Source organism: Ischnura elegans, chromosome 1 (assembly GCF_921293095.1).
Source record: "Ischnura elegans chromosome 1, ioIscEleg1.1, whole genome shotgun sequence".
Lineage (NCBI taxonomy): Eukaryota > Metazoa > Arthropoda > Insecta > Odonata > Coenagrionidae > Ischnura > Ischnura elegans.
Genome location: NC_060246.1, coordinates 14,757,241 through 14,769,637, shown reverse-complemented (window position 1 = coordinate 14,769,637; position 12,397 = coordinate 14,757,241). Strand labels below are relative to the sequence as shown.

The window sequence follows — 12,397 nt, the reverse complement described above, 5'->3', positions numbered from 1 at the left end:
AAAGTGATTATGGTCTCTTGCTAGACCTTGGCCATTGCAAGAGTTAATTAAGTTGCTATAAATTGCCCCCATACAGGCATCCCCCGAGTTACATATGCCTCGACTTACGTAAATCCGTACTTACGTAAGTGATAACCGTACTTCATGTGATTACGTTAATTTTCGAATGCGAGCGCGTTGAAGTAGGTATTCGCTCGCATACTCAATGGCAGAAAAAATTTCGAATTGTTATCGAGTTTTTTAAGTGCTACACAAAACAAAGTAACCCATTTTTATCATTCCTCGAACGAATTTTCATTAATTTCTGTAGAAAATCGCTTATTAACCCCAAGTCAATAAATAACATGAAAATTAGCAGTTCTAGTGATGGAAGTGGTTGCGCCCACTTCTGTACGATACAACTTGTCACGCAGCGTACACACCCGAACTCCGACTTTCAAATATTTAAAAATTTTATACTTAAGCTTGGACATTTCCATCTGTGGAAAGAAAAGAAAACAAAGTTCGAGCCGAAATCTTTTTGCGGAAAGGAATTGGTTAGTACCCGCGTAAAGGCATTGAAATTCTAGGCAAAGAACGCCACGAAAATGTGAAGAAAAAGTTGACAGACGATATTAATTGCGTACTTGTTTACATATTTCTGGCGATTGGGTTGCCGTATTGTATTTTGCAAAGATTTTATGAAGCAGCATTTTCTCGTTCTCTCATATTGTGTGCCAATATAAATGAATACTGCATCATTGGAAGCATTTCCCCACTAACTTTGTTGCAAGTTAATGACGGAGTAAGCTGAATAAAAGCTCACTTTTAATTAGCTTCATGCATTGTAAATACTCTTATATGTTTCCAGCGAAGTAAATATTCAAATGATGATATTTTCACGTCATTTTATTGAGATGTGAGAATATGAAAGTATGTTTGCGTGCGTGAAAGATTACTGTGGGAATGAAACCGCCAGGTTCATCAATCTACGCATTACATGAAAGGCAGAGGATATATTGATTATAAGTAAGTAGAAAATGGAAAAAATATGAGCCCTTAGTTCGCAGTATAACATAATGAATCAATTTAAGTTTTAAGTTTAGTAATGTAGCGTTGAGATACCGTACTTTCCCAAATCCACGCGATCGGTCCACTCTGGGAATAATATTACGCATTTTGATTAGCAATGCTCGAGAGGAACTCTCAGACTATATCAATGTTATTGATTTCTTATCTAATAACGTAAGAATACGCGGAAGACTTAATGAATATCGCAGTGAATTGAATGAAACTCCACCGAGAATGTACCGCAAACTTCTCCGCTGAGAATTTCACCGCACCGATCGAAATCTCTGGAGCACTAATGCAAATGTTCGACTTACGTAAATTTCGACTTACGTAAATTTCGACTTACGCAGAGCCTGCTGGAACGCATCCCTTAAGTAACTCGGGGGATGCCTGTACTTAATATACCTAGTATTTTAAAGCCCACTGATAAAAATGCTCTTTGCAGTGAGTCCTTTAGTTGGTAGTATATGTGCATCAGAATCAGTTTTAATGAATTAAATCAGACATATCTAAAGGAAAATCTAAATCTGTGTGTGACGTTGAAACTTTTGCATATTTCAGAGTGATTTTTAATGTACTCTGAATGATTTTTATGTTATTATTTAATGTACTTATTAGTGTGCAGAAAAGAAAATCAACATGACTTATTTTTTAGCCTATACATTCAATTGCAGCTATTTAAGAAAATTGGTGGACAACTGTATTGGTTCTCTGCTATCCATTACCTACTATTGAATCATTCACATAATGTTGTATGTTATGTCCTGCCTCAGAGAATTACTCTATGTTCCCATCTCATTGATTGAAGCATTACAAAAAGTTATGCATAATTATACAGTGAGTCCTCGTTCTACGTCACCCCGTTTAATGTCATTTCGCGATAACGTCACGAAAATTTTGAGATCATCATTCATTTATCGCACCTACACTTCGCGATAACGTCAAGTCTTTTAAATTTCGCGCGAGAAAAATCGCGAAGCGGCGGGCATTACAGATTGTTCGTTTTTCGGGCGATAATACAGTCAGTCTAAACGAAGTGTAAAACGGTGTGTTTATTGTTAATTGCGATTACGGTTTTAGCAAATTTTCTGCAAAGTGAATTCTTAGGTAGGTGCGCAAGGTTTTACATGACATAATGGTTTACAGGAACCTAAAAAGTTATTTCAAGGAATTTTTCCGTGTAGAACTCTGGAGTTTTTGTTGTCACTTTTTTCGCTGTGTTCACAATAATTTTGGTTCCTGTAACTGCGACAATGTTTCAGCGATGATGATGCCCAGGCGACGCTCCCCCGGGCGACCACCATAGCGAAGCCGAAAAGCAAATGTGGGATGATACAAAAATGGAGAAGGATTTACGTCACTGCTGCTTGTCGTCGATGAAGACAGGAACTCGAACCATAGTTTGGCATTCCCATCGTAAAAAATGCCCCAGATATGATACGCTAAAATTTTTTCACTAAGGAATTGTGAGGTCTAGGAGCCGATATTCACTTTTAACATTGTTTCTTATGGGATATTATGTTTCGATTAACATCATTTCGTTTATCGTCACATTTTTCAGGAACGGTAAGTGACGCTAAACGAGGACTCACTGTATTCAAGCTCATATGTTAAAAAACCACTCTGTCGACTGAGGCTTTCAAAACATCTGCGACATAGTCGAAAATATTGATGGAAGCTCTATTGATAGTGGTAACATTGCAAATTTTTTTGAAGCTTTAAATTTACTGAAATAATTCACCATTCACAGTTTGTGTAAAGCAGACGTTTAAAGTGATCATAAAATTACCTTATTTAATAAATTTCATTTAAATTAAATTAAAAAGAAGAACTTTGTGCTTTCACATTAATATTTATTCACGACCATTGTTTCAATGTTAGACGTCATCGTGAAACCATGGTCGTGAATATATATATATTAATGTGAAAGCACAAAGTTCTTCTTTTTTAATTTAATTATGAATCGCTTTCACCAAGTTACGCCTCAAACAATCAATTTCATTTAAATTACCGTGCAAGATTATTCATCGTGTTAAATGGCCTTAAGCTTTGGGTGAAGCAATGTTTTTGCACTATTACTGTAAATTGTAATTTCATATCAAATGCATGTCATTCCAGATGTGCGGTAGATGCGGTGCTGCTGGGGCCAACATTGGATGTGTTCGCAGGGGATGTGCCCAGCATTTGCATTATCCATGTGCCAGGGACCATGGATGGCAATTGGATGAGGAAGATTTCCTAGCTTCATGCCCTCCCCATATGGTAAGATCATCTTGTCATTCCAATGGATTTTCGTTTTAACTCAATTAGAGCTTTTCCTTGGAGAGATACTTCTTATTGCCTGGATATGCCACTTGCATATGCATTCCCCCTTACACTTTTATCCTTATTCCTTCATAGATGTAACCATCATATTGACTAGTGGCCCAATGCCTTGAGCCACTGTAACTTAAATTTTGTTGTGCAAATGGAACCATTTGTGTAGGGCATCAGATGTTTAAATCATCAATAATGCAATTTTTCCTGGTCACCAGAGTGAGAGGCAACAGAGGTTAAATATTTGTTCATACAATAAGAATTTTCTTTTAGAGTAATTTTAATGTTGCTGGTGTTGCGCGAAAGCGAACTTAAATAGTTTGCCTATGTTGGTTAATGGTTTGGTGGGTTGGATTACGTTGGGTTGGACTGGATTATGTTGGAGTGGGTTGGGTTGTCTGGAACAGAGTTAATATTATTGGAATGTTAAATACACCAAAGGATGAAGTTCGCCATGAAAAAATATTTGACTTAGCCGGGATTCGAACCCGGATCTCCCGATTGCCGGTCAGGCGTGCTACCAGTTACACCACCAAGCCATCTTCTCAGAGCGAACTTCGGGATGGGTTTTACCGAACAAGATGTTGACGTCACAAGTCCACACTGTGGCACATGTGGCGAGGGTCGTGCTTACTAAGCCACTGTCGGGGAGAAAAACCCTTATTTTCCGCTGGTCTGCGGCGACGAATTTCAAAGCACTGAAGGAACAAGTGACTTTGTACGCAGTCACGCGCACGGGTGCAAAGTTAAATACACCAAAGGATGAAGTTCGCCATGAAAAAATATTTGACTTAGCCGGGATTCGAACCCGGATCTCCCGATTGCCGGTCAGGCGTGCTACCAGTTACACCACCAAGCCATCTTCTCAGAGCGAACTTCGGGATGGGTTTTACCGAACAAGATGTTGACGTCACAAGTCCACACTGTGGCACATGTGGCAAGGGTCGTGCTTACTAAGCCACTGTCGGGGAGAAAAACCCTTATTTTCCGCTGGTCTGCGGCGACGAATTTCAAAGCACTGAAGGAACAAGTGACTTTGTACGCAGTCACGCGCACGGGTGCAAAGTTAAATACACCAAAGGATGAAGTTCGCCATGAAAAAATATTTGACTTAGCCGGGATTCGAACCCGGATTCAGTGCTTTGAAATTCGTCGCCGCAGACCAGCGGAAAATAAGGGTTTTTCTCCCCGACAGTGGCTTAGTAAGCACGACCCTCGCCACATGTGCCACAGTGTGGACTTGTGACGTCAACATCTTGTTCGGTAAAACCCATCCCGAAGTTCGCTCTGAGAAGATGGCTTGGTGGTGTAACTGGTAGCACGCCTGACCGGCAATCGGGAGATCCGGGTTCGAATCCCGGCTAAGTCAAATATTTTTTCATGGCGAACTTCATCCTTTGGTGTATTTAACTTTGCACCCGTGCGCGTGACTGCGTACAAAGTCACTTGTTCCTTCAGTGCTTTGAAATTCGTCGCCGCAGACCAGCGGAAAATAAGGGTTTTTCTCCCCGACAGTGGCTTAGTAAGCACGACCCTCGCCACATGTGCCACAGTGTGGACTTGTGACGTCAACATCTTGTTCGGTAAAACCCATCCCGAAGTTCGCTCTGAGAAGATGGCTTGGTGGTGTAACTGGTAGCACGCCTGACCGGCAATCGGGAGATCCGGGTTCGAATCCCGGCTAAGTCAAATATTTTTTCATGGCGAACTTCATCCTTTGGTGTATTTAACTTTGCACCCGTGCGCGTGACTGCGTACAAAGTCACTTGTTCCTTCAGTGCTTTGAAATTCGTCGCCGCAGACCAGCGGAAAATAAGGGTTTTTCTCCCCGACAGTGGCTTAGTAAGCACGACCCTCGCCACATGTGCCACAGTGTGGACTTGTGACGTCAACATCTTGTTCGGTAAAACCCATCCCGAAGTTCGCTCTGAGAAGATGGCTTGGTGGTGTAACTGGTAGCACGCCTGACCGGCAATCGGGAGATCCGGGTTCGAATCCCGGCTAAGTCAAATATTTTTTCATGGCGAACTTCATCCTTCGGTGTATTTAACTTTGCACCCGTGCGCGTGACTGCGTACAAAGTCACTTGTTCCTTCAGTGCTTTGAAATTCGTCGCCGCAGACCAGCGGAAAATAAGGGTTTTTCTCCCCGACAGTGGCTTAGTAAGCACGACCCTCGCCACATGTGCCACAGTGTGGACTTGTGACGTCAACATCTTGTTCGGTAAAACCCATCCCGAAGTTCGCTCTGAGAAGATGGCTTGGTGGTGTAACTGGTAGCACGCCTGACCGGCAATCGGGAGATCCGGGTTCGAATCCCGGCTAAGTCAAATATTTTTTCATGGCGAACTTCATCCTTTGGTGTATTTAACTTTGCACCCGTGCGCGTGACTGCGTACAAAGTCACTTGTTCCTTCAGTGCTTTGATTATTGGAATGGTTTTGGTTGTGCTAGCACGTTGGTTGGGTAATGCTGGCCTGGGTTTGATAACGTTTGGTTGGATTGTGGTGAATATTTCAATCAGTACCTCTTCCAAGAACTACTCCTATCACTGATGTTATGCAACCACAGCTATTTTCAATCTACAATGTCTTCAAAAACTCAATGCCCCTTAGATTTTTCCCCGAACGTATCTTCCCTTGTGTTCCCTTTGACATTCTCTTTCTTCTTGGAAAAATCCCAATTCAAGGGCTGTGTACCATCTCCCGTAGCACTACTGTTTTGCTTCATACTGCCTGCAATGTGGTAGGAGAGAGGTGTAGAGTAGGCAATGAATTGAGGGTACGGTAAATAACTTGTGACGCTTGTCACTATTTCATATACAGGTACCATAACCAGGCAATGAGTAGTATCTCACTAGCGAAACAATGCAAGAGTAAAAAATAAGCTTCATAGAATGTTCTGTAAAAAGTCCATAACTTTTATGTGAGTTTCATATTTCACAAGTTACAGAGGTTGTGAAAGATATGATTTTAAGAAAAAAAAATTCTATGGCATTGAATTATCTATAGCAATAAATTCTTATAATCTAAAAAGTAACAAAAATAAACTTTAAGTTGCCGCAGTACTGAGTTTGGCTATCCTGGTTGGAATCCATGTAAAGACTAATACAGTAAACTCTCGTTATTACGAAGATCACGGGACCGAAAAACCGGAGGTTTGTAATAATGAATGTCTTAAGAGTGTTTCTTTCGGGGGTCATGGCTTAAAAAAGCATCCTTGCCAAAATTCCTGGTCTCTCCCATCTCCCGTTATTGTATTTGCACTGCAGAAAAGCTTAAGAGAGTGATATATGCGATTGAATTGTATATAGAGGTACAGTCTTTTGCATACAAACAATATGCATTCCAAGAGCTCGTTTGTAAGTTGATAAGCCTATGCAAGGCATTTTTCTGTATTTTTTCCCCTGTGGAATTTTCTCACCGATTGTACACTTAGGGATGACTCTGTTAAGGTTTACTCCACGAGTCCATAGGTTTTACAGTTATAATATTAATAATAATAATTTTAATTCCTCTTAATATCAATAATACAAAAAGTATGTATAAACAAATATTATTGTTCATTGAACCTGATATAGTTAAAATTTTGGCTTAAGCCTTGGAACCGTGTCACTACGGTGGAACCACGATCTATTGTTTATCAAGGGGATGGACGAAAAAAACGAGGCATGCTGGAAAACTGTTGATGCAGGAATGTTTGACTAGGTTGCCTAGGTCCTGTAGGTAGCAGGAAATGCAGGATTTTGGCGAGTAATTGAGATATTCTTCAAAGAATTAATTCAGGAATCAAGCTGTTTACAGGAATATTTGAATTTTATGGAAACACTTAGGGCATAGTGTTGAATCCACTAATATCTATTTTAAATATCATATGGCAACATCCATTCCATGAAAAAAAAATTTTCACGCTGTCTCTGCATTTACCCTGCTTCTTTCGAAGCTAATGATTTGTGGTTTCTGTAACTATAAATCAAAATAATACAAACTTTCACTTATTTTTCTTATAATTTTCATAATTTACGTAATCAAACAATTTATTATTATTTATGCACTTTGTCTATTATTTTAGATTACTTTACAGAATCATGAAGAGCTTTCTTTTCCCAACCGTGATCTTTTTAGCGGGGAAAATGTGATTGTACTTGTATTCCTACTGCTTGGTGTAATGCCTGGTTTCCGAAAACCACTCATCCTAGACTGCAAGATTAAGGATTCAGGAAAGAGGTTCGCACAAATGCTTCAAAACCACTATGCAACGTCGGAAACTACCCTGTCTGGCTCCACGCCGCATTGTCATGTCTCGCGTAAGTTGCACGGGATGCGGGTCTGTGATCACTGAGTGCTATCGAGCACCATGATGCTTGAAAAGCAGGAATACTGAACTCCCGTGAAGGTAGCAGGCGTGCAATCACAGCATCACACAGCAGTGGTTATAGGAAACCAGGACTTATGGCAAATTGTCTATGCGAGTACCTAGATATGGCACATTCTATCCCTACTTCCACTACCCCTGATGTAGTGATGGGTCGGTCATGAACGATCGAATCATGTGACCAGGGTCATCTCCGAGATTGATCGGTGAACGGGATCATTCAGATGACCGAGAGGGTCATTTCCTCCCGTCGGTCGTTCGTGACCGTGGACGTTCTCCATCAGTCGCGATCGTCAGTCACTCGTGATTGTTCTAGACGCAGGTCATTCGTGATCGTGGTCGTTCTCCGTCAATCGCCAGCCATTAGGTCATTCGTGATTGTTCATGGCATAGGTCATTCTCAAACACAATCCAATCGCTATCATTCTTCGAAGATGTCGCGGTTGATGAACGTCACTCGCGACCTGAATTGACCGTTTTTGACTGCTCTTTCACTCGTGGTGATGAATGGCATGGTATTGTAATCACTTTTAGAGACAATGTTTGTAATAATTGTAAAGTTTTCTATAATCGACCATTCAGGGTACCTATGGCCATCATATTTCAGGTGATATGCCGAAAATCTTCAGAGAGCCCAGTTTTCTCTTTTGCCTTTCAATCAGTTCCATTATTTATATTGACTTTCCATAATAAAATATTGATCACTAACCCTATGCGTCACGAATGATTGGAAATTATCGTTGGTTCTGTATCTTGAAAAACAATAAAAGGAGTGTAATAAACAACATTTAAGGCACATTCTGTATTTGTAAATGTTTTGGAAGTAATTAAGATAAAAATTAACTAGTTTCTGGTTTTATCAAATGAAAAAACTTTATATATTAATAATAATAACAACTCATCTCTCGTTTAACAAGCTACATAGGTATTGCCCTTAAGTAGAGAGCGATCAGCGGGTCATGATTGACAACAGGGTAGTGAATGCCTACTCGGTCGTGATTGCCGTCCACTTTCCACAATCATGATCCATTCAATCATGACCTCCCGTTCATGACAGAGTCACTCAAATGAATGGTCACCGTGATTGGGATCACGAGAATGACCGACTAAGTCCATCACTACCCTGATGCCTTCACTTCTACGATTCCCTTCCTCTCCAGTTTGATCTCGAATAGTCACTGCGTAAACATGCCAGAGTGCAACTAAATCTCCGGTTCCCTTTGGGCGGTATTCAACAGCATGCAGGGCAATGGCAATGATTGCGCATGTGCGATATGAAATGTGCAATCAAAGAACGTAGATAACATTTCTTGTAATTTACAATTGAAGAATATTCTAAAATTATTCAAAAGTTTTTTTTTTTTCTAGCAGGTGATCATAGTCTTTAATGCTGGAGCAGACGTCCAAGTAACCTTGAAACATTGCTTGTCAGGAAGTAAATAAAATAATTCCATTTTATGGAGGGATTCTAATGAAAATCACTAGCCCAATGTAGCCTTGCATAAAAATTAAAATATCATGGTGCTTTTGCATCTTATTTTATTTTATTATTTTTACAAAGATTGCAGAAAATTGAAGTCATGCACGGAAAATTGCAGCCGGATGGATAATCGGCAGTCTGCTGTGTTGTAAATATATTGCATGGATAATTAAAGTGATTGTGTAAGTTAAAAACAAGAACTGTGTCATAAAAAATCTGTTGAACGGGCATAATGTGTCCCCTTAAATTTTTAGGAATGGCAAATGTGATAAATCATTTGCATTTTGAATCATAGGATTATTCTGAGGAAATTCACCCCAAATATTCATTTTTTGCCTTGATTTCGCTATAATTGTGTCAATTGTGGTGCAGTAGTGCAAATGGTGTCTCTTCTTCAGCAAAGAAAATAGGCAACAAAGAAACATGACCCTATGCCCCTTAAGAGTGCTAAACTTGTTTATGAAGTGTAAAAAAAAATATATTTTTGAAATTCTGTTTCTTTCAGAAGGGAATTAAATCATCTGAGCCAGTCCTTCCGACGTAGTGTGGATGTGTTTGTGTGAATGATAAACATTCAAAGTGAGTGATGTTGCGACGTGGTTTAAACGATGATGCCAATCAGAAACATTGAAGGGCTATTAGAAGTTGTGGGGAGTGCACTGTTTTAAGTGAAATAATGGTGATTAGCAGCAACGCTCAGAGGCCAAGAACCAATGCATTGGCTTTGATGTGGGCCATTACCTGCCCCCTTTGTGATGAGAGAATGGGCAAGAGCGTGGGATGGACGTGGGTGTCTGGGAACTTCCCATTGTTTTAAGTGTCCATTTCTCACAAAGACCAAATATTGGTGTTCTTTTTTTTAATGCAGTGTATGTAAAATTTCAGAAATTGTAATACATAATTTGCTGAAATTTCCCATGTATCGGCAGGAGTGTAACATGGCACAAAATTCAATATTTTGTGATCATGAGAAAGTACTATTAGTATGTGACAACTTGATGCACACCACTATGAAAGTTTTTCACTGTGGTGTTTTTTTAAATGAAATCCATAAACTTTCATCTTCCTGAGCAATTTCTTTCCGATCATTTATAGCTCTTTTATTCTAGTGGGCCCTTGGGAAGGGCCTATATATTTCGAACAAGGAATTGTATATAATATTTAACGATACACTTTTTGAGTGAGTTAAATGATGTACAATTAAGCTTCAATTGATAGTACTAGATTATGATTTACACTTAAATGATCATTTTCAACTGGGCTGCTTATGTATGCTGACTTATGAGTTTGATAATGAATTCATTGTTAATAATAGGTATTATATTTTGTACAGGAGGTTTGTTTCTATTCCATCATTTATCATATCTCTTCAGAAGTACTTCTGCATGTCAAAACAGAATCAATTTCGAGGATGGTGATATGCTAGCCTATCCCATTATTTTCATGCAACCGTAAAGGAATATTTTAGCTACCTATTACATGTAGGCTGTGACAAAAGTTTCAGTAGCTTAATATTAGATTATTGGAGCTATTTCTCGATAGGTTAATGGTTAATTTCTTATGAACTATTCACAAGAACTTCTGTGTTTTAATGGATTATTTTATTCTGATTTTATGAAGCGTGGTCTTTATGTGACCATAATAGTTTTCTGTTATAAATATGTACCTATCTATGGATGTCTTTTCAATGGGCATAATTTTGAGGACATCAATTAAATTTTCTTCCAAAGGCATAGTTCTTACCATTTTGATATGACATTTGATTAAGTATTGAAAATATTTTATACCCATACATAGCTATCAATAAAATACTCTGCAATGTGCTCAGAAAAAGGAATTAATTAATGTAAACCTATGCCCACAAATATTATATTTCTGCAAAAAAAATTTGTTGCGATTGCATTTGTATTAATGCCAAAATAAGCATGAAGGCATGACCACATTTTAGTTATAATACTTTATTCTGCAATTATTCTTATTTATTGTGTATTCGATTGCAGTTCCATGTATTGTCATGGTGTTAGGTGTCACATACTATGCAAAAGTTCCATTTTCCATAATTTTCCAATTATAATATGCTATTTTTTTCTTTTCCAAGTGCATAATGGTTTTCTAGTTTTGTGTGGAGTATGGGTTTAGTCCAAAACATATTTTCATGATCATCCTTGTAATAATTTTTGGTCATTGTCATCGTTGACATCAAGTATAGTCGGTGACTTTTCCTTTTGAGTTGTAGGTGAAGCAATTCTGTTTTAAGCTGTGAGAGGTGACATAAAACCATTGACTCATTCGTTTAATGCTGGTTGAGCCTGTTCTGTATTGGCTAGTTCACGGGAGTCTGGCCATAACCTCCCTTGCACATAAAAGGTGGAAGGCTCTGCAGTGGCGCACATGGTTATGCTAAGTCTGTGTGATGGCATCTTTTTAGGACGTGCCACAGTTGGGTTTGATTTACTTGACTTCAGTGCTGCTGTTGTTATACCTGTAAAATATTCATGAGTAAACTCATTCTATAAAAATTTGGCCCTATTATTATTTTGCCAGTGCTGTTTAATCAGTTAATTATAGAGTATGTAGTTATAAATCTGAAGAATATCCATATTTTTTTACCTTTTGCCGGTTCTTTATTGAAATTATCACTTAACGTAGTACAGTCGAGTGATGCTCTTCAGTTATTTAAAGGAATATTTAAGATGGATCTTTACTTTTGTGCTCTCTTACGTGTTTTAAATTTAATGGGTGGAAATAGTCTTCGCTTTATTTATATTTTTATCTCTTTTAATAAATCAATTGTTCATTATTTGCATATTATGGTTGGAAAATTATGTGACTGCTGTCTGCATTATTCAGCCTCCTGTCTCTCCACCCATTACGTAAAATGGTATATTTCCATAATGATAATCATATTAATCTTAGATCTTTGGTGTTCAATACGTTCATTTTTTCAGTGTGAACTTACAGTGATTAGCATTCCTCTAATTATTCTTATATCAAATAGTTCCCTTTCAAGAGATCGCATTTTCCAGTGAACAATAGGAATAATATCTTATGGAATTTCTCTTGGTTTACAAAGCTGATGCTTAAAAAATTAGTTAACTTGCTCTTTTTGGGGCACACACATGAGTCATTGCCCTGATAGCAATGAGCGAGTCACTTGTTGAAATTTGGGCAATAAAAA

General features: G+C 38.6%; 1 protein-coding gene across 4 annotated transcripts in view; it reads left to right on the top strand.

Moving 5' to 3' along the window:
- Positions 1–11,738, top strand: part of LOC124155990 (nascent polypeptide-associated complex subunit alpha, muscle-specific form) — a 145,551-nt gene extending 133,813 nt beyond the window's left edge. For all 4 annotated transcript variants that reach the window (XM_046530248.1, XM_046530258.1, XM_046530278.1 and 1 more), the window contains 2 exons: positions 3,169–3,312; positions 9,725–11,738. In XM_046530248.1, coding sequence (XP_046386204.1) covers positions 3,169–3,312; positions 9,725–9,763 — 183 coding nt within the window. In that variant the 3' untranslated portion in view covers positions 9,764–11,738. The remainder of the gene's footprint in view (positions 1–3,168; positions 3,313–9,724) is intronic.
- The last annotated feature ends 659 nt before the right edge of the window (positions 11,739–12,397 follow it).